We start from the raw sequence: 23025 nt of genomic DNA on the forward strand, positions 1-23025 counted from the left end.
TTTCGGGGAGTGGGCGGGACTTTGTAACATGGGTTTTAGGGTTAGAGGGAGGGATTTTCGATAAAGGGCTTGAAAGGTTTCCGATAAAGCTTTTTCAAATTATTCGAAAAATGTCCACTTTTATTGTTATTGCCTTTGTTCTTATCGTCTTGTTGTTATTCTCCTAAACTCGACTGTCATTGCACGCTTAGGAAGTAAGACACCGGAAATTATACGTCACTAGACCGGGATAACGCTATAATTCAGCATCCTCTCTCAGCCTAACGTGTGATTGATTCTGACTATTCGACTGCCAGCTCCACCATTGGGCGCAGTGCTCGGCAGGCAGTCTGGCTCTACTGCTTGTGTTGTTCAATGTTTGGAGGAGCTCTTCCACCGCTTTCACCGTTTCGTGGTTGAAACCAATGGAGAAAGATGGCATGAGTCAACTGCATAAATATCTCCCTCTATGAGCCAAGATCGATCCAAAGACCAAGATGTCGACAAAGTGGAACAACGGGGACTCCGTTATTTGCATCGTTGACAAATCATCAGCGGAGTAACCTACCCCCACAGAGCTAGCTACAGGCTAACCCGGCTAGCGAGAAGAAGGAAGAGACATTTCGGATGATTGGGGACGTCTGAAGCAAAACTGAAACACGTCGCGGACACTTGATAAACCACAATACACTGGGATCTCGACTTATTCCACGTCCCACTTCGGCTGAGGTCACACGGGATACTTTAATCCTGGCTCAACCGCTAGCGCGGTACCATGCTATCGCTAAGCCAGTGAGTGGACGCAGTTCTTCATTGATGTATGATTAGGAAGCGAATTCACTCGCTTTGATTTATCTGCGTGTGTTCACCTGAGATTGCTTAACGTGCTTATACGTGTGGTTTATTTTATTATAGTATGTAGAAGACACTTGACAGTGTTCCTTAAGTACTGATACAAACAACAACCATCTGTGACTTGTTCTGCCTGGCGTTCAGGATGTCAGTCATCTAACCTGGGGGTTTATTGATGACAACAACAGCCACATCGTTTCCAAAGCTCCCAAGATTCACGACAAGTATCTTTCCGCAACATCCTTCCTTTTTAAAAGCCCAGCTGCTTCCTTAAACAGCGGCAGTGACTTTTGAGTGGCGATGGCAGCAGTTGTGAGCTACTCACCTCCATGGTGGGTGAATTTCCTGCACAGACTTCCCCATTTCAACCTCCGGTTCGAGCAGACCAGCAGTGACTTTCAACCTGCAGATCCAACATATCAGGAGGTAAATTTAATTATTTTGGCTGGCTCAAGTAGCACAGAACCCTTGATTCCATTGTTATTGTGACCACAAATTGTGTTGAAATGGGAATCGTGATTATGTATCAAGTTATTTAATGAATCTGTATTACTTTACCCACTTAAATGTGTTATAGTTAATTTAACAGTGAGTCGCATTGCATGAACAAGGGCAAAGCTTTGTGTTTCTCTTACTTGGCCCCCCATGGTAGCTGCTGTTGGGTACGTCATGATGTCTGACAGAATAGCTCAAGATGCTCAGCTGTTGGGTAAATGATCAGAGGTCATCCAAGGGCGCCGTGCTTTCCCTTGTTTTCAAGATGCTGTATTGTTTATTAAACCTTAAGGCAATAATGAGTGTTGCACAGCTTTATTTTAGGGAATAGATGAACACATATGGTGATAAAGCCCATGTTTCTAAAAGGTTTTCTTTATTGAAGTTGTTATTTATGCGTTCCAATGATTATTTGTAAATGTCAAGTCAATAATGTCAAAGCTGTCCCATGTTTGTGTTGTATTGTCTTGCAAAAGTTCCAGCAGGCATATTATCCTAACCTCCAACGCCATTAAGCCATGAATAATCTCACCTCTGACCTCCTGTGTCCCCCCCCCCACCCACAGTCCATCGTGCTGCTGGCCGGCATCGCTCTGGCCTGCCTGGCCCTGGACCTGGTCTTCCTGCTCTTTTACTCCTTCTGGCTGTGCTGCCGGCGCACCAAGAGCCAGGAGTCCGCCAGGGCCGACTGCTGCTGCACCGCCTGGTGTGTCATCGTCGCCACGCTCGTCTGCAGGTGAGTCATCGCATTGATAAGGCTGATGCTTGACCACCGGAAAGGCAGGCTGGGTGGCGTCGGCCATCAGTGTCACGTCGACTCAACGTTGTATGTCATCCCCTTGAGGGTCCTCACAAAACCTTTCGTTGTACATGGAAAACCATCCTTGTTCAAAGATTGATATTGTAATTTATGAGCAAGTGTTGAGTTGATGCTAGCGTTCCTCTTCGAGAGTTGGAGCTAAGCGATTTTAGTTTTTACCTTAGACGGTGCCATCGGTTGCACCTTGTCCGGTGGCTGTCGAGCTATTGATGATTCCATTGATGATTACAGCAGCAGTGTTTCCCAGCTGAATTAAAAAGTTGAGTGCCTCATCAAGTTCGGCTTAATAGACGTGAAAGGGATGGTTCCTGAGGAGCTGATGGGTGATGTGTGCTGGATTTGGTAGGATTCTACCAACTCGGTTTTAGCTTATTTACAACCATAGCCATGGCCTCCGGAAATATAGACAACATTAACAATTGCTAATTTGACCAAAATGTTGGCAATATGGCACCTGCAGTATCTGCATCAGCATTTCGTCATTTTGCAGAACAGATAGGGGGAAGACATCCTCAAGCAGGATTTCTAACTGCTAGACTGCCATTGGGACTTTGAATCTGAAGGGATCTAGGTTTGAATCCCAAACACCCTAACCACTGGGCTATCCTTCTACCAACACATATGTTTGACTCACTGGTATGCACAAATTCTTATAGAAAGTTAAAAAAGTTACTCAATTATTGCAATAAGTTTTGATTTACATTTCAATATAACTTATTCAAATAACCGTTGGGAAGGCTTTGGAGCCAAGTCCTATTAGTATTTGTGTTATTGAGTCCTGCCATATCTCATAAGCAAAGGTATGCTGGTTTTGCAAAGGTATTTTTGAAAAGGCTTCTTCATGTTAAGCAGTTCCTCAAGTATTTTTGATTCACCAATAGCTTAACCACAGAAGTTGAGAGCAGGGCTTGTGCTCATTAACATAAGTAGATGTGCCACAACACTGATATCCTCAGGATTTAAATTATTCAGAAATGTATGGCAGTTTTAATAGTGTACACGCAAACACAAGCCGTATACAGACATTTGAAGTGCCACAATAAGGCTATCTTGATGGATGGTCTATTACTCTGCATGTGCAATTTAAGGTCTACAAGGAGAGGTGTGGCAGACTAATGTCTAATGTAGTGCTTAGAGGTTGGCCCTAAAGGACCTCATTTGTCTACTTCCACGGCTGTTCTTGTATACCTCTGGTCAGTGGGTGTTCACTTCAGCTGTTTGACGTAGCAAAAGAGAATGCCAGGTTCCTTTTTTTTCTCACATGGGGGTCTGTTATTTATAGTCTCTCAATGTGTGACATTTCAACAATGTCGTCGATTCAAAATATCTTCACATATCAGTAGATCGATAGTGATTTGATAATGTTATCAATAAAACCCCCCGTACCTCTCTTTGTTTAGTATCTTCCAAATACACTCTCAAAACCTTTCCCATGTTTATCTTCTTTGTTTTAACATTGTTAGGCTCTCCTTCTAAGACCATCAACACCAACATTTTGAAATCAGAGACATGGTACCAATACTTGGTTACATGAATCCTCTAGTGGACTTTTGTGTTTTAAATTGAAAAGGGAGCCTTGTTTCTTTTTACGAGTGAAGACTGTTCAGTGTTTGTTTCCTTCTCTAGCTAGAGACCATGGCTTCGGTTATTTCCTGTTGGGCCTCATTTGTCGGTTGATGGCTCACCCGGGAGCCATCTTGGTTGAGTCCATTGCGTCATTTCACTCCTAGCTGTGAAACCGACAACGTGAAGCCCTGATGAAAAGTTTTCCTCTATTTCTTGTAATCACTTCTTCTGTGTTCCCCAAAAATCTCTCTCTCTCTCTCACGCGCGCGCACACACACACACACACACACACACACACACACACACACACACACACACACACACACACACACACACACACACACACACACACACACACACACACACACACACACACACACACACACACACACACACACCCCCTTTCAAAAGGCTCCTTGAATCCTTTATCCAATAGGATTGCGTTATTGAAAACAGGAAGACTGATTGGTAGGCAGCGCTATACCCCCACCAAGAACCTCTCCTCTAAAAACTCTCAAGCATTAAGCCGAGTTTTCCTTTAGGTCTCACTATGGTGATAACATAAAAATGGAGGTTCTCATGTTGATAGTGTCTTTACTCGTCTACGAGCGGTTAGTGAGAGGAAGAGATTAGTAACACTCAGGAAATCGGCATGCCCATTCACATGCCACATGGGCTCGCTTTTTCTGTTGCTGAATGTACTTCCGTTATCAATGTGGTGCTTTATAAAGTTCTTCTCTGCATGGGGCCAGTGTCTTTGTACGGGGCTGGCTGTATAATGTGGTTTCGTGTTTTCAACTTTATTTATTTCTACAATAGCTATAGTATGACAAATTGATGTTAATCAGAAGCAGAATTATATTATTTTATTTATTTTTTCAGCAGGTTTACGCATAACAGGAAAGTGACTTAGTGAAGACAACAACTGTTAAGTTAATTGATCGCTGTACACTTTAGATGGGTTGTTCATGCTCTAGTTTCAGTTCCACCGCAGAGGATATGGAGGTTAACAGCCAACATTAAATCTGCAACTTGCACGAGTGTGTGTTTTCTTGCCTCAACGAGGTGAAAACATCAGCCTGTTTAAACTTGGTCGGTCCCGCCGGGCACATTTTTGGTCTAATTTATCCGTGATCAAAAAGAGAACAAAAATGTTCTCCATTTATTTATTTTTCTTCCTCAATGTACTTCCGTTATCAATGTGGTGCTTCAGAAAGTCCTTATCTGCATGGGGCCAGTGTCTTTGTACGGGACTGGCTGTATAATGTGGTTTGGTGTTGTTTTCAACGTTATTTATTTATACAATAGTTGCAGTTTGAAGGGATGTGTATACACACATCTATTCTAATCATAAACAGAATTATATTTATTTGCACAGTAGGTTTACGCATACCAGGAAAGTGTTTTAGGGAAGTCAACGACTGTTAAGTTAATTGATCGCTGTACATTTTAGATGGGTTGTTCGTGCTCTGGTTTCGTTTGCACTGCAGCGGATATGGAGGTTAACAGCCAACATAAAATCTGCAACTTGTACGAGTGTGTGTTTTTCTGACTCAACGAGGTGAAAACATCCGCTCGGTTAACCTGGGTCGGTCTTGCTGGGGGCACTTTTGATCAAATTTCTCATGTAAAGGGCCGACCAACGGGGCTCTGGTCGGCTCTCTCAGTGCAGTCTTTGTTTGGGTTCTGCAGCGTGGGCCACGCAGCATCGCTAGCTCATTCCTCCGGGTTACCATGGCGCCGCAGGAGCTCAATGCTGTCTGTTCACAGACCTCTGGACTGACGGGGTTAATGTGGGGTTCACATGCCTCTCCTGCTGCTTGCCATCTCCCCTACTTTATTTTGGCTCACCCCCCTTCTCTCTCTTCCCCTTTTGCTTTCCCCCCCTCTTCCCCCCCTATCCGTTCTTTTGTCTGCCCCCAGCGCTGGCATAGCCGTCGGTTTCTATGGGAACAGCGAGACGTGCGACGGTGTGAACCGCCTGACGTACTCCCTGCGTCATGCCAACCGCACAGTCACAGGGGTGCAGAAACTGGTAAGACCCAAAACGATCAAACTGCCAAATCATGCAAAACCAAAAATAAAAACAATGTTATTCTTTTTTATTTCTTTTTTTATAAACACCGTCCAACTTGTTCGGCCACCCTGCAGTTCTTCCCACAATGCCTAGCGGCGCAGCCCTTTTTTGGATTTCATCTCTTGAACCATGCTCCCCCCACTGCCCGCAGGTGTCGGAGGGTGCGTTCTCCCTCAACCAGACGGTGGAGGGGGACCTGCAGTACCTGGAGGTGCAGTACACCAAGCACACGGACTACCTCTCCATCACCCGGAAGCTGCAGGGCCAGCTGGAGGATCTGGTGCAGCAGATGGCGGGCATCACCTTCTGGGACCACGGCCGCGTCTCCCTGGAGGCCCTGGCCACGGAGGTGGAGCTCTATGACTGGTACAGGTACGGCTGTCAGGGGGTTGAGGGGAGGGAGCGGGACCGGCCCATGTGCCGCTGCACTGATCATAATTAAATTAAATAAATGGCGGCTCGTTCTTTTATGCATCCCAGGATGGGAAATGACGGCAGAAAGTATGGGCAATAGGAATGAACGATATACAAGCACCGACCACATCAGCAGTTTTGGGGATGATGTCAATATGAGTTAATGCTCAATAAAGTGTGTTCCAAGTCCCGATTTGTAGATTTGGTTATTTTCCCTTGACCTGAACAGATGTTTCTAACAAAAAGTGTGTTCTAACAAAAAATGTGTTCCTTTTTGTTAGAAACATCTGTTATACTTCATGGAGTTGAAGAACTGAATTATTCCAAATTCATTCCTGTTGTCCCTCTAGTCCCATGTTGCACAACATTATCCCTAATGTACATTTCTGTACATCAGGGACGGTAACTGAATCTTTCAATTTCCCTGTCAGGCCATCGCATGTTTTTGCTTGCAAACGATGCATATGTTTGAATCTCTCTGAATCGTTAATGTCAGATTGCCACGAGAAAGCGGATGCGATAAACCTTCTGTACATTAGCATTTAGGCTATTTAACATTGCACTGAGCCTCTGGCGCGACACTCAAGCTAACCAACACAGCCAGGGCATGGATTTCAAAGCCATGTGTTGGAATAGACCACACCGACCAACAGAAACCCCCTCAGCACAATTCAAAACAATCCATAAATAATAAGGCCGACAAGGCTTGGTTTGCGAATCATTAAACCAGTGTTTCTCTATACTCTTGGCTATGCTAGCCAAAAGTGGAACGTCAAAGTTTTTGTTGAGGAGAAGGATCAAGGCTTTGGAGTCCGTGAGTCAGTGGGAAGCTTATTACGTATCCGATGCAACAGTCAACATTAGCGTCAGAATAACGTGCGTGCGTGTGCGTGACTGTAATTCAAGTTGTTGGTTGACCCGCTCCTGCAACAATGAGGTCACGTCACACTCTACTAGTACAGACAGAGCAAAGGGTTGGTTCCACCTTGGCAAGGCGAGTTTATAACCTGGCATACAAATACTACACACTGGAGGATAAATGTGCTCCTTAGGAAAATTGTAAGGCTTTGTCTAGAAATGTTTTTTACATTAGATGGATATGGTCCTCTGCTGTTGGCCCTATTCTCATTCAAAGAGTGATCTATTTCATTGATCTATATAGTGCAGTATAGATGTGAATAATGATAGCAATCTGTGTAGTGGAGCCAGATCTGGTTTGTTGGTCTATGTTTTAGATTATATTGTGCTTCTGCCATCATTTAATTGAAGTCATCGTGGTTATCTTTTCCTTATTTTGTTCCACAGATGGCTGGGCTACTTGGGCCTACTGCTGTTTGATGTCCTTATCTGCCTTCTGGTGCTGTTTGGCTTGATCCGCAACTCCAAAGGAACATTGATTGGGTGAGTACCGTTCAAATGGCACACCTGGCACCACTAAAAGGAATATGTTATGCTGGTGTCTAGTAAAAGGAGGCTTGTAAACTGCCAAATTGAAAGAGACCAAAATGTCTTCCAAGCCGCAACATTATTTTTACAATAATGACCGGTATCTGGGTTTGTAAAACTATTGTGTAAAATACCCAGGGATGTATGACTTGGATATGTTAAACAAAATATCAACTTACCCTTGGTCGGAAAATGTATGGGCTTGCATCCGACCCCACCTGTGTATTCCATACTTGATGGAGAAATGCTCCACATCTCCCGGGGTCCATCCTCCCCTCACTGTAGAGCAGATTGGGTTCCGTGCTTTACTGTTCCCAGGGAGGTCATTTAAGGATCCAGGCCTCGAACCCAATGTGAGCGAAGAAAACACATGTGGATTGATAAAAGGCATCAGCAGTAATGCAGATGCAAGAACATGTACAGGAGAGACCATTATGCAATACAGAACTCAGTGGATGATTGGTAAATGTCTGTGCACCTCTGCTCTCCCGCCTCCCTAGGGTGTGCTTGTTTGCAGTGCTGGCCATGGTTATCAGCTGGGCCTCCCTCGGCCTGGAGCTCGCCGTCTCCGCGGTGAGTGTCTCCATGGAAACCAGGATACTGGTCTCCACGGAGAGCATAGAACAAGGCCGCACCAATGGGTGTCACAGTTATTGTTCAGTTTCATTCTTTTTACTCTTTTATTTATTTTTTTGTGGAAATTTGAATGTGGTAAAGAACATTCTCTGTTCTTTTTGTTTTCCAGGCCTCCAGTGATTTCTGCGTTTCCCCACAACTTTACGTGACCCAATTGGCGGAGAAGTATGGCGTCATGAAACCAGGTACTAACGATGCGCTAATCATCGCTTTTTTTTTTTCTTTTTTTTATGTCACCCAGCTCTGAACGGTAAAAAACACTGTTTTCGTTTGGCAGCCCGGTGCCTTCTCCACGGCCCCGTGGTTTCTGATTATCCTTAAAAAAGGCCCTTGTTTTATGGACGAGGGCGTGGGGGACTTTGTCTTTTCAATGGGGCCATAAAAAGGGCCCTAAAAAATGAATGATCAGCAGCGTCTCTGGCTAACAGGCTAATGGGTTGACTATCCCATATATAACTCTCGTCTTTCCAGTGTGGCGGTTTCAGTAATTAATCGACCAATCTGCTCCCTCAGTGGGCGGAGCGAGCGCGAGCGGAACAATTGGAACGCAGCATGCGTGTTCGCTCCCTCTGTCGTACTCGAGGCCGCTTTGGAAAATAAAAGCCAGCGATTCGTTCTTTTTTTATCAACACACACTCCCTTATCAAGGACCCCGCAGGCTTCCACAGTGAGTGTTTCCATGTCCCCGCTCTTCCTCTCATCTAATTCTATGCGCGGGGGGGGGGGGGGGAATTCAACGGCGCGCACATTTCGTTGTGCCCGGGCCAGAATAATGGAGACGAGGTCTGCAGCTGTGGTTGGTGCATGGCTGCCTTTTTAAATCGAAGCACGATTTCCATGGTTCTTTTATTGTGCGCTCGCATTGTACGCTGCTGTAGTATTGTACGTCGGTCCACCCCCCCCCCCCCCCCCCCCCCCCCAGGGTCCAGCCATGCATGTGACCCTCCTGCTGTCTCCTATTTTCCGCTTCATGTACACACGCGCGCTCTGCTGCTGCTGTGTGTGCGTTTGGTAAAGACACGGTTTATGATCTTCTTGTTTTTGCACTCCTGATGAACGGGACCTGCTCGCTGTTATCTCGGGTGATGAGTCCGTGTTTTGGTTGTTTTCGGTTAAGTTGCTGTGACCAGCTCAACTTTAAAATGTGTCAGAATGGCGAGATGGCAAGACATATTAACAAAAGGCATTGTGGGTTTTTTGATTGGAGATGTCTGCTTCAAGGCCTGACCGCTGCGGCTCCTCTTCCACCGCGGGTTTTCCTCGGGCTTCAGTACTAGCGTCAAGTCTGCGAAACCAAACTAACTGTGGGCCTGGGAATCTTTTTTAGTCTGTGTTTGTGATGAAAGACAATACAACCCAAATAAACGTACCGCGGCACGCCTCTAATCCAATGGAATATGAGCGGAGCATATCAACAGAAGTCAATGGGGAGGTTTGGGTGTTTACCACCACAAAGGTACACAATCAAAAGTCACATGTTTGAACACAAAACTGCCCCTTTTCAAATCTGGTTTGTTAAACTGTAAGTGTATGGTTGTGAGCGTTATTGTCATTGCGGCTGACACGCACTCAAACGCCTATTGTGTTTCTTTGTCGTCGTCCCCCTCAGAAATCCTGCAGTACTACCTGACCTGCAATGTGGAGCAAGCCAACCCGTTCCAGCAGGTTTGTGGAACTGACATTTAACCTTTTGTTTATAAAAGATGATGAATGCCGTATTTATGTTGGGGGATCTTGTGGTATTCCTTACATCAAGAGCAGCATTCTGTCCTCATGCATACATTTGCATGATGGCATATACAAGTGTACACACTTGTGCATATGGTCTCCAGCTTGTTTATGACCTGCGGCTGATACGCCGTGAGTGATTTCCCCCCCCCCCCCTCTCTGCCCCAGTAAACGTGGCCCTGGAGAGAACGGTTCTCGTTCTTCAGACTAAAGTACATTCCCTTCCACCTCGTCAGCAGAAGGAAAAAACAGAAACGCATGCGGGACTGGATACGAGAATAACAGAACTAGTTTCAGATACAATAATGTTGCTACTGTAAAACATCCTTTCGGAGACAAGAAAACAAAAAAACAGCAGATTGCCCCCTGAAATCATTCATCATCTATTTCACCCTCCCGGCCTTTATGAATTAATGAAAACCGTTGAGTGCCACTTAGGCCCCAGGCAGCCCCCTTTTTTTTCTTCCAGAGGCCGGGTTATGTATAATGCACAGCGTTTTGCTTCCACATGTACACCGTCCACACACCCGCCGTCCGCCACCAGCGCGCCCCTGAGTGCACAGACGGCGGGGAGAGACGTTTCTGAGTGACGGGACGGAGGCAGTCGCTAACCTCTCGATAGCAGACTGCTGCTCTTCGAGACTGATGTGTGTGTGGTGTTGTTTTATCTATAGATATCAATCTCTTTCTAACCCCGTGTTGCAGAAGCTGTCCGGGAGCCATAAGGCGCTGGTAGAGATGCAGGACGACGTGTCTGAGCTGCTGCGCTCCGCGGCCAGGGACTACGCCGACACCAAGGTGTGTGTGTGTGTGGGGGTGGGGGTGGGTGCTCCACTGTACTGTACTGTACTCCACCAGCAGCATGTAGCTACATCACCAGGGCTCTACACCAGCTCCATCCTGAGTCCATAAGCAGCTGGAGACAGAGACGTGCCAACCTGCCGACGCACAAAGCCCAAATACATTTGGAGAGGATTTAATTTTTTTATTTTGAATCCGTAGTTTGTTTTATTATTATTATTATTATTATTATTATTATTACAGTACACCTATAGTACCTTTTGTTGTTCTTTGACAGACTTACACACACACACACACACACACACACACACACACACACACACACACACACACACACACACACACACACACACACACACACACACACACACACACACACACACACACACACACACACATTTCCCCCCCCCCCCCCCCCCAATTGACCCGGTGGGGGTAAGACAGAGTGAGAAGTGCACCTGTTTCCATAAAGGGCCTGTTGACGGTTGGGGGAACTAGAGGGACTGTATTATGGTCCGCTGCCGCTGTATTGTGCTCTCCCTGGCCGGTGCACCACACGGTGCTCTGGGACTGCAGCCGGGGCCGGTGATATGAGCTCGGGGAGAGCGAGCCGTGCTTCATCAGCGGAGCTCGCTCGCCCGCACAGAGAAATGTGCCGAGTCATTAAGAATGTGTGTACGGTGCCACGGGACGTAGTAGTAGGAGAAGTAGTAGTAGTAGTAGTAGTACTACTACAACGAGTAAAACAGGCACATGGGCAGGTGGAATTTCCCCGGAGGACACGTAGAGGAGATTGATTAGCATTCATGGTGACTCTTTATACTCAAAGCATCTTTCCTTGATTAATCAATTCATTCAATTGATATAAGGTATGTTTTTAAGAGGCTCAAACCAATCCACCTTATTTTACTGGTATCTAACGATCTATAAAATAGATAGAAACAGCCCTTGTTCTCAACAAAGATGTTATGCATTATTGTGTGACGGCATTTTCTCATTATCTCTCTCGGCCTTGTTAATATAAGCCCGACCTACAGTACCACAGAGCACTTCCCCAATCCTTCTAACACGCACCAAGCCCCTTTGTGTGGTCTCAGGGCCGGACCAGTAGTTAGAGGCGTTCTCCAGACACCAGAGAGAGGAACGGCACACAAGAAGGCTCTCAACCTCCTGCTGGAGCTTTTAATCATCCGCCGATTCTTAGGGTTTACATCTCTCTCTCTCTCTCTCGCTCTCGCTCTCTCTCTCTCCAGCCGAATCTGGAGCAGATCCAGGGGGTCCTGAACACCACGGAGATCGGCCTGCATCAGCTCACGGCGCTGGTGGACTGCCGCAGCCTGCACATGGTATACACACACACACACTAGGCTCTGTCTGTACACACACAGCGCCACTGTGTGGGCCAGCTCCTGCTGGATGCCCTGCTCGGTCTCCTCAAACCGTCCTCCCTCTTTGTTGTCTACTGCCGCAGTATCGTCGACCGTGCTTATCATAAGTGATTCCACACCACATAACTATCCTCCGCAAATGAGGGTCTATTTCAAGGGAAACGTGTGGTGCTAAAGCAGTTTCTTGGTTTTGGTTAAGCAAAATGGGTCTTCCATTATCGCATGATGCATTTTGTGGTGTACAAAGTAGAGAGAAAGTCAATGTTTTCCGAGTATCTCCCTATGAAATAATTTTTCATTAGTCATCATTGAATGCGTGTGTGTGTGTGTGATAAAATGTGGGCACATTTTACAGCCTCGGTCTCTCATAAACAAATAATGAAAAGCTGTTGGGAACATAAAGCTGATCTTAATCGTCTTAACCTTGATCAGCACGTGCCTCAACGAAGCCCTGCCCCCCCCCCCCCTCTGTGTTTCTCCAGGACTACGTGCAGGCCATGACCGGCCTGTGCTACGACGGGCTGGAGGGCCTGATCTACCTGCTGTTCTTCTCCTTCGTCACGGCCCTCATGTTCACCTCCATCATCTGCAGCGTCCCTCACACCTGGCACAGCAAAGGGTAATGCATGCCCACCTTTTGGCTCACATGGATCTGTTCTCCGCCTGGTTCAGGTGGCAGGGTTGTCCCCAGGTGTCACAATGTGTGTGACTGCCAGCCGTTCGCGAGTTTGAACCCAAATGTCATTGGCAATGTCAATTCTACCTGAGGGCAACATTGAGCAAGATGCCTCTCCCCCTACCTGCTCGTTAAAAACCTGTCTCTTATACAATTCCCTGTAAATCTCTTTCTATTGAAGTATCTGCTGATTGACAGTATTGTAATGGTCTCTTTTGTGCAGTTGTATTATTCACCTATTTGGCAATGTGTTGAATCGCAAATTGACCTCCAACTAATACATCCAACTTCTCTTTATTTTGGAAGCGATGAATACGTGGGCCAGCTTATATTCCAGCGAATAACACACATCAAACTTCTCCATTGTGCTCCTCTAAAGCCTGACGTATGATCCCATCCCACTTGTGGTTTGTTGCTTCACACACGTTTTACTCGGAAAAAAAAAAAAGTGACTGCAAAAAGCTCTAAAAGCCATCCCCACCCCTCGTCTTTCTGAGTAAACAATATTAAAACGGGGAAGTGAAACATGAGTGTTTACGGTATTCGCCCGGCCCTCTTCATAAACTCCATTTAAAGGATGGTGGCTCGGGGGTCAGTCCGCTCTGGTGGTTTTTAGCAGCGTCGGAGCGCAGACAGCCCTAACGATCCGCCGGATGAGCCCATTGAGCGGGGCGCTGCTGCGTCTGCCTTTCTCCCCGCCGATGATAGACTGGCTGTGTGCTCCCCAGAGCAGCTGGAGCCGGGCCAGCCCACGCCAGCTGCTCCCTCTAAAGACACCGCTTCCTGTCAGCCCACCTAATTGCTCCGGGCCGGAGGAAAGAATCTTTCCACATCCTACCTCCGATGTGTGTGTGTGTGTGTGTGTGTGTGTGTGTGTGTGTGTGTGTGTGTGTGTGTGTGTGTGTGTGTGTGTGTGTGTGTGTGTGTGTGTGTGTGTGTGTGTGTGTGTGTGTGTGTGTGTGTGTGTGTGTGTGTGTGTGTGTGTGTGTGTGTGCACGCTCTTGGAACGGGTCGCTTGCCGTGGAAACGGGATGAAACGCATCCGATTTCCGTTCCCTCCTTTTGAGCGTGACGTTGGGTTTGGGGAAGTGGGCTTTTTGCCCGGCTAGGCCTGCGGCACGGCGTTACTCAAGGGGGCCGGGCGCGCTGGCTTTGAGCTCGGCATGCTCATGACGAGGCCAATCTACTCGTCCTCTTAGCACTTCCTTCATCGCCCCATTGTGAGATTAGCATTCGTTTGGCAACGGATTAAAACATAATGCCGTCTCAGCGAAATGTTGTCATGGTTAAACCATCCATCTCTATGTTTATTGCGCTAAAGCTCAATAAACCTAGTTACACATGGGGGGGTATGGGGTGGAGGAAACTGTACAGGAACATGACTCACTTCTTCCTGCTCCTAAATTACTTGTATCTCTTTAAGTAGTGGATGGCTCAACACTGAATATATAAAAAGCCTTTGTGCTACATTTGATCATTGAAGGGGACTGTCCACTCCTAACTGGAGGGGACATATGGCTTGCCTGATCGAGTCCAGTGGGTCTTTCCCGGGCATACGTGCATCACGCCTTCAAGTCATTTGGCTGAGCTCCCCCCTCTGTTTGTTTTAGTTCCCCCCCTTGTGTTAGTTCCCCCACTGTCTTCAGTCTGCCCTCTGAGCCGTCCATGTCTTTGTATAATCCTTCCCTACTGCTGCAAATTTGGAACATACGGAAGCATAATATTATTAGTCATTGATTTAAAGAGCCCCCACAATGCAAAGCTCAGCATCTCTCGCTCTGCCCTTTGTACTGTTATTACGCGTGCACTGATTGGCTTGCGGTGATGTCATTGTTTGGCTATGCTGCACAACGCCCCAGGAGGCGGGGGGGGGGCGTTGTGTTACTGTACACTAGAGGGACATAGGTAGTCATGATGTACCATGTGCTTCTATTGCCGCTTTCTAACAGCTTTGGTCATGTGAGCCACTGTTACTGACCCCCCCCCGTACCCTCCACCATCCCCACCAGATCCCAGTGAAAACCACCGGGTTCCTAAGTGTCAGAAGAACTCTCGGTCATAAAGAGAGCTTTACATGTTCCAAGTGAGGCTATTTTTAGACGCAGTCTTCCAGCGCATTAAGCACAAAAGAAACCACATTTGATCCACTGGAAACGTTTTTTGTTTTTTTCTTCTTTCTTTTTGTATCGCTAGTGCCATCATCCATTCCCAGTGGCGAAGGGCTCCTCCTGGTGGCGACGGGTTGTAACTGCACGACTGACTTCTATTTTGTTTCGGTTGTTTTTTTCCCCTCCAGGAGCGAGGAGGACGACGACATCGAGGAGGACGACTCCCTGAGCCACGGCGGCCGGCAGAACCACGAGAACCTGTACCGCGTGCACATGCCCAGCCTGTACAGCTGTGGCAGCAGCTACGGCAGCGAGACCAGCATCCCCGCGGCTGCGCACACCGTCAGCAACGCCCCCGTCACCGAGTACATGTGAGTGTGAACGCACGCCTGGTTATAACAAGACCCCCCCCCCCCCCCCCCCCCCCCGTGGAAAAGTGAGGGAGCTCTGGGAAGGACTGCACGGTTGTTTGTGATTTCATCGAAATTGCGATTTTTGTCTCCGTAATGAGATCATCGTTAAGGGTCCCACGTCGTGCATTCAAAGTAATATAATGGTAGAAATGGTGTAATCCGATTTTGTCCGTGTGTTCCATAAAAAATATATAACAATAGCAACTCAACAATTAGGCAATGCAAGGCAAGTTAACTTTATTTCTATAGCACTTTTCATGCACGAGGCAGACTCAAAGTGCTTCACATAGAAACATCGTCATGCATAAAAGTAAATGAAAGTACAAGAAAGGCAAAGTTTAAACAATGCATTGTTGAAAGTGCAATTTGTTTAAGATTTAGGAGAAAGCTAAAACAAGCGTAAAAGTCTTCAGTCTTGTCTTAAAAGTTGGGAGTTGGGGCAAGTCTTAAATCCTAAAAATTTGCACTCTAACAATTAAAATGAATTGTCTTTTATGAGCGCTAGAATCTGGTGTGTCCGTCTGAGGAATGACCTGTGGATGGCAAATTGAATCCATAATCGGTTAATCGCAATGAATAATTGCTATCCCCATTATCGGGAAAAATAATCTCAATTATCGAATCCGGTAGTGATCGTGCAGCCGTGGTTCAGGAGCAAAGGGGAACTGAATCTGGAAGGACCCCAAAGGGTTTCCTAAGAGCAGGGCTTGCCTTTTTGCTGTATAAGCGTGGCCTTTGTCACGCAATATCCATCTGTCTACATTCATTTTTAAAGACTGACTCACTTGAGACAAAAATATTTTATTGCATAGGAATAGGTCTATTTCTTTTTTACTCTGTCTACCTCGACGTCTCTTGCCTCACGAACCAACTCTCCCCCTCCTACTTTATAAAAAATCTCGACCCACTTGTAATCCAAGGCTGGTTATTGTGTAATGTATTACGATTGATCTTTTCTGGCGTGTGTGTGTTTGTGTCCGCGTTCTCATATCTTGAATGCCTGAGCATTAGCGCTGCTGTGTAATTTCATTGACATTACATTACATTACACTTTGCACAGCGAACAAACCAACTCTTTTAGCCGTTTGTCCCTACTGGAGCTTAAAGGGGTCGTGTTTCCAGTGAGAGCACTCACACCGCGGCTGCGCTCAGCCCTGCTCAAAACCTTCATTGCCACACATCATACTAATCACGGAACGAGACCTACAATGGAATCTGCCGACGTGCGTTGTCTTACTACTACACTTTGAGTCTGCCTTGTGTATGAAAAGTGCTATACGAATAAAGTTGCCTTGTCTTGCACTGGCTGCACGGCCCCCCGGTGCTCGTTTGGTGTGCCATCTCGCTTTGCCTTGAAGCTCTGCGCTAACTGAACGCCTCTGACTGCCGGCACACGGCACCTACTCGTGATGTAGTATTGTTCTTATTGTTGGTGTTGCGTTATTCCAATCTAACCGTTTTTAAAATTACAATGCGGTAAAAGAAAACAACACCAATGGATGTCTGCGTTACAACAGCCCTGTTTTGAATTGTTAGGAAAGAGCATGGCATAGCGCCAATATTGCCACATTATTATTATAATTATACTGTTTTGGGTGAACTATGACCTATACATCTTTTTAGTTTTACTGGCACCGATGCACCCTGGGGAAAAAAAACATACACACAACATACATAATAGATTATCGCAAATTCAACCATTTTGGTCGCAGTCTTGGAGAAAACGCTGCTCCAGTGCATACTGACTGGTGCCCGGCGCATGCAGCTGTTGCTCCCCAGCTGGGCGCCCTTTGAAACCCAAGGCCCTCCGCAAGATTAGTGGGGGTTTGGGTGGAGGCTGATGGGGGCTGACCTCGGGTGGCCCCCTGGCCTTTGCATGCCGGGGGGTGAGACCCTGACTCTGTTAACCCGCGTGCGTGTGCGTGTGTGTGTGTGTGTATGTGTGTGTGCGCGCCATTCATGTATATATTTATATTCTCCAACCGTCGTTTTTCTGCTGTTCTATACATGTTCCATGCAACACGGGTTTAAAGAGCTTATTTCAGTTATTTATGGTCCTATCCAAAGTAATATGAGAAGTGGGATGTGTTCACGTGTCCTATGTAGCTCGCCTTTGGGTGAATAAGAAGGATTCATGCGCTGTCTTCTTTTTATATTAATACATGTGCGCATGTGTGATCCTCAGGGCCCAGAACGCCGCCTTCCAGAACCCGCGCTGCGAAAACACCCCTCTGATTGGACGAGAGTCTCCTCCCCCCTCCGTAAGTACAGCCAGCGCTTGTCGCCGGGTAGAAAAGGAAAAAAAAACAACCCTGTTTGATTCCCTTCCGTGGGCCGCGTGCCAGCCCTCCAGAGGAACGGCGTGGCTGTAATTAGTTCCCTCCCCGAGCACATCGTCTCCTCAGGGCAGCACCCTGCCGCGCTGACCAGACTCTCAGCGTCTCCCTAGTGCACGTGGGAAGCATGGAAACGTCTGTACGCGCGTGTCTGCATTGGTCGATCGCGCCTTCGTTCAATGCTTTGTATAATTTATTCCCTCATCTCTTTTGGAGAGTTAAACGTAAAATAATAAAAAAATAATAACTGCAATTTGTATGTCTCAAATTGAATAATTCATTGGTCATTTTCTTGTTACTCCTACTTGACCTTAGATGAACACACGCCACCTTTATTAATAGTTTTTTCCTCAAAGACAGCATGTGGTGTTGACAGCAGCTATTGAACCCGTATTCAATACATGGACCAATACCCAGTCCCATAGCCTTCCTGGATCGTTTTCTCCGTCACTCTGGACGCAGGGCGACAACGACCCCAAGGGTTATGGAAGTTTCTGATATCGTGTAGTTCCCTTGTGTCGCAAATCCCAGCTTTAGTCTCGCCCCTCGTCTTCCCCGACTACTCCCCTGGTTTCCTCCCCTGGTTTCCTCCCCTGGTTTCCTCCCCTTGGTTTTCCTCCCCTTGGTTTCTCCGCCGTCCTTCTGAGAACTCCTCCTGGTATCCAGATGAGCCTCGGCCTTGTTGTATCTACTCTCTTTCTTTCTCTCTCTCTCTCCCTCCTCTCCTCTCTTGTGGTTGTTGTTGTCGTCTCTCCCCCCTCTCTCTCCCCCCCCCCCGCCGAATCCGTCCAGTTGTATTTGACCGCCGCCGACAGTAGCAGCGGTCAGAGCTGGCAATTAAAGCCCTCGGGGAGTTCCAGATCGTTTTGGTAACCTCCATCACCTCCATCTCCTATCGCTAACAGGTACTACTCATGCCTGCCACCACCACCACCTAACCCGACCCCCCCCCCCCCCCCCCCCAACCCAAACCCCTCCTCCGTCCCTGATTGCTGGACTGTGGACACCCAACACCCCTCCCAACACCCCTCCCTTCCCCGGGAATCGCAGCCCCCCCCCCCCCCCCCCCCCCGAACCTAGCCTACCCAGTAGCACCTTTAAGGACCGCATCCCAGCCACACTCCCAGGCTCGCCCCACTCTCCCTCCTTCTCTTTTGGTCTGTTTGCCTGGAGGTAGGATCTCTCACCTGCACTCTGGACGGCTGTGGCCTCGGGCTGCATGTTCATCTGAACCCCCCCCCCTCCCCTCTCTATTCCCCAGACCCCCACACCACAGCGTGTCTAAAGACATCACTATAACAAGATGACGAGATAGCCTTTGCTACCTGACGTTGGGAGACCATTGACCCAAACTGCCGTTTGTTATTCGCATTTTCTTATTTTTTCTCAGTAACTGGATCTCCACGGCCCCAACATCGGTTGTTGTGATACTATGATTGCAGAGCGGATATTGTCTTAACAACCTCAGGATATGGTTTATCTCAATTTAAGCAAATTCCGGGGGGCTGTATAGATTGATTTCTCGTAAAATATTATACTTTAGTTTATTGGTATATATTGATTCATTCTTCATCCCTAAATGGGTTGTTAGTCTTCAGAAGGGAGGTATTTCACATTCAACTGGACAAAGTTGATACATTTAAAACGAGGGGGCACTGAAAAGGGCCCGTAAATCTTTCTAATGGACCAGAGTAGAGTGCACTTATGACTCGATGATGTAATGTAGCATACACACAACAATTCAAAACAATATTGCCACTCTGCCTCCAAGGTAAGTTTGATATCATCTTGATGTGCAATGTTCCCACTACAGTACAGGCGGTGTCAATAAATCAAATTGCATCCTAACATTTTGTTTGTGTGATGGCACTTTTGTTGGTGAGTGTTGTTGTACAAATACCATGTACCGTGTTATTTCTCCCGTACGTATTTGGAAGTTCAATCACTTGCATTGTGACTCGCATGGTCCTGGCTGAAGTGTGCATGAAGGTGGCACACGATGATTGAACAAGTAGTGAACTGAGGGTGAAAGATGTACTGTATGTTTTACCCTCTGCAGAAAATACACTGACTGCTGCTTTATTTTCAAAGGAACTGCATTCCATCTCAGGACCCAAACAAGCTTATCTTGATTCCCCCCATCTTTAAAAAAGATTGTGTTCATTGGTGAACTGGGGAATGGGTGTATGGTATTTGTAGGTCATCCCTACTTATGAAAGGCAAACTTCATAAGTAAGGAGTGGGGAGTCTGAGGCAACTTGTCAGAAGAGTTGTATCCATATTGGATTATGGAGTGGAATAAAGCTCACTTGCAATGTAGTTTTACTTGTGAAAGATGGCGACCAAACAAATATGGATCCGTAAGACATTATTTAGCTGTAGCTGTCGTTTACAAACCTCTTGTTGACCATCGACGTTGTCCGATTCTAGATCACCCTCATTAAGTTTCAACTTTTCTCTGTGATGTTGAAGCTAATGATACAATCTAAAATAGTTCATGCATGCAATAGTTGCAAAGAAATGCAAGTGAAGCTAACTTGTGTGTCATGTCCTGTGTTTCTCTTTAGTACACCTCCAGCATGAGGGCTAAGTACCTGGCCAACAGCCCACCGGAGCTGGACCAACCCGCAGCGATCTAGACCACGCCTGGCCTCGCTCTCTCTGGCCACCCATGCGTACAAACACACACGTGCATATATATTAACACACACATGTCAAACTCATGCACGCAAACTCATGCCCGCAAACTTGTACACGCGTGTGCAAACTCGTTCACCCTCACACACACGCAAACTCATATACACAAACACACAGTTCAAACTCGTGCACAGACACACTTACACACACACACCCACACGCACGCAAACTCATACACATACAAACAATGCATGGAACAGATCATTCACATGTTTGAGAGGGACCCTACATCTGGTCGTCAGATGTTTATTCAACTCCCATTGTTGGTTTATCATTCATACATTCTTTCAGTAATCTGGTCATTCATTCAACTGTGCTGAGATGCGGTCATCAGAAGGCAGTTGGACTAACATTGCAGAATTTGATTTATTTGCAGTGTGATTCATTGTTTTTAAAAAAGATGCGAAACGGTTTCCTCTGATTAATCTTGGATGTTTCTTTGACGAATGCATCCTAGCGTAGGATCTGACGAGCCGACAAGTCAAACCGAAATCCATACGAGATGCTGGACTTGACGGTGATGACTACTTAGTGTTTCCGCGGTTCCACTCGACGCCAGACTAGTCTATAAATGTTGTAGAGAGTGGGTGCAAAACGGACACGAAAACACCCACGACCCAATGAGCGTATCTCACACCATTCCATCATTGCTGTGTTTCAGGGAGTGTAACAACAGACAAACTTTGTTGAATATCCATCGTCTCGCTTTGTGGTGTATTTTGTTTCAGATATGGGTTTGGGAGGTGGTGGCGGTTTGATAGCCCCCAACCCAGCCTCCTATATTCAGGTCAGCCACTCCCATTTGAGCCACTACCCAGTGTACACTGTGGTATATAAAACAAGCATGTACTTTTTATTACCGTTCACCTGTCTTATGTTATTCTTCTGCCCACATGGGGGACTGTATGGGACCAGTTATTTTGCAGTCTTGCACACGTATCGTATGTCTGGTCACATGAGAAAAGCCTGTGATTTTTTATTTCCGGAAGTATGTTGTTACATGTGGGGATCTTTAAGTGATTTCAACCCCTTTTTACGATGCAGTGAGAAAGCCACTGGTTTGCTCATTTGGAATGCATGTTGGACCGTTGTCTTTGTTTTGTTCATATGTGGAATAGGTTTATCTGGGGAGAGCGTTCACAAACGATTTCCATCCAGCCAGTAGCCCAGACTGGATTGGACCCCCCCCATACTCCCCCAGTACTGTGGTATCCACCAGGGATCACGTTTACTACAGAAGAGAATCTTTTGTACCGCTAGAAAGCACAAATGTTTGTACAGGATGACTTACAGAGGACCGAACGGACAGGAGACATTAGTGGGCGTCATGATGTTGCTGTCATCTGCAGCCTTACAGGTAGAACTACAATGAGCAACAACTGCAGACTCAAAACTGCCCCTTTTTTGTATATAAAAACGTTGCTGAAGTGCTGTCGGCACCCGAAGCGTGTCGCATTGTCCTTCAATGCAAGAAGTCAAATAATACACGAGACGGCAAATAATACACCTTTTTGAGTTTGGGTTTGCAGTCACTTGGGTTAAACTTTCCTGAAGAAAGTTGATATGTGAGTGCGGTTTGGGTTTGCTGTTGATGCATTGGCCAAGCTGGAAGTTTTCCTCTGGTCCGGCGCTTTGGTGGCTCTGTCTCACAAATGTGTTTTAGCATTTTGAGTTATGAACGAGTTAGCCCGATCCTGCAGGACGGATCCCGTGGGGGCTTGTTTTGTTGTGTCGTTGTATTCCTCTCCAGAGTTCATGTGAATCCTCTGCATCGTCATTTTTTCCTCCGTAAGCATGACAGTCCTTAAGAATCTGAAGTGAAATATGACATATTTGTGCTACTACTGCCTCCATATTTCTGCATGGCGTACAAGTTTCCTGAAGAGGAGTTTGTTCTTCTTTGGTTTATGTAGGACTGGACCAAACGACAAAGCACAAGATCTTGTTTTTTATGTCTTCACTTAGGTCTAGGTCTGTGAAGTTCCCGCTACAGGGTTGCCTGGGCGAAGGAATCGGGATTGTGACTTAAAATCTTGCGTACTCTTCTGTGCTCTGTAAAATATACAAATGTTAATATTCCGACGCAATGTTACTGTTTTTGGGGTAGGACACTTCGTTTATTTGTCATGCAATGATGTTGTACAGAATATAAATGTTTGAAAATGGAGTTAAATCTTGGTTGAGTTGACATTATCTTAAGCAATCTTTTAAATTGATTTTAAGCAACATACGTTTTTTTTATTTTGCTTTGTTCATTTTGATAATGTTTCTTAAATTGCATTTTAGAATATCTTGCAAACGTACGTTTCATTTAATTTAATGAATAGTTTACATCTTTCATCTTTTTTTTTTCTCTCGCTCTTTCTGAAAAGACCAGTGCAGACTGACTCATTGTTTTATAAATATTTTTTGTGATAACAAAAATGTTTGTTAAACTTGTGGTTACCTTGAGCTTGAACACTGTTTTAAAAAATAAAAAAATAAACCAAAATCTTAACTGTAATCCGCTGCTCTGTTATTAAATGCATTGACAGTAAAAAAGGCCATTTTATCTCCCTTGTTGTGGCTTCACAAAGAACTGTTTGTTTCAGTT

General features: G+C 46.2%; 1 protein-coding gene across 2 annotated transcripts in view; it reads left to right on the plus strand.

Annotated features, from left to right (window-relative positions):
• Positions 1-264: 264 nt before the first annotated feature.
• Positions 265-23025, plus strand: part of ttyh3a (tweety family member 3a) — a 23241-nt gene continuing 480 nt past the window's right edge. Inside the window, exons 1-15 of one of the 2 annotated variants that reach the window (XM_056578853.1) lie at positions 265-771; positions 1089-1257; positions 1893-2062; positions 5636-5747; positions 5941-6161; positions 7509-7604; positions 8150-8222; positions 8395-8470; positions 9895-9950; positions 10719-10811; positions 12068-12160; positions 12685-12821; positions 15175-15357; positions 17585-17660; positions 20303-23025. The exon at positions 20303-23025 is cut by the window's right edge and continues 480 nt beyond it. In XM_056578853.1, the coding sequence (XP_056434828.1) occupies positions 1132-1257; positions 1893-2062; positions 5636-5747; positions 5941-6161; positions 7509-7604; positions 8150-8222; positions 8395-8470; positions 9895-9950; positions 10719-10811; positions 12068-12160; positions 12685-12821; positions 15175-15357; positions 17585-17660; positions 20303-20374 (1584 nt within the window). In that variant the 5' untranslated portion in view covers positions 265-771; positions 1089-1131 and the 3' untranslated portion in view covers positions 20375-23025. Of the gene's footprint in view, positions 772-975; positions 1258-1892; positions 2063-5635; positions 5748-5940; positions 6162-7508; positions 7605-8149; positions 8223-8394; positions 8471-9894; positions 9951-10718; positions 10812-12067; positions 12161-12684; positions 12822-15174; positions 15358-17584; positions 17661-20302 lie in introns of both variants that reach the window. The other variant, XM_056578845.1, reaches the window with a different exon arrangement.

Source organism: Gadus chalcogrammus, chromosome 2 (genome assembly GCF_026213295.1).
Source record: "Gadus chalcogrammus isolate NIFS_2021 chromosome 2, NIFS_Gcha_1.0, whole genome shotgun sequence".
In the NCBI taxonomy this organism is placed as follows: domain Eukaryota; kingdom Metazoa; phylum Chordata; class Actinopteri; order Gadiformes; family Gadidae; genus Gadus; species Gadus chalcogrammus.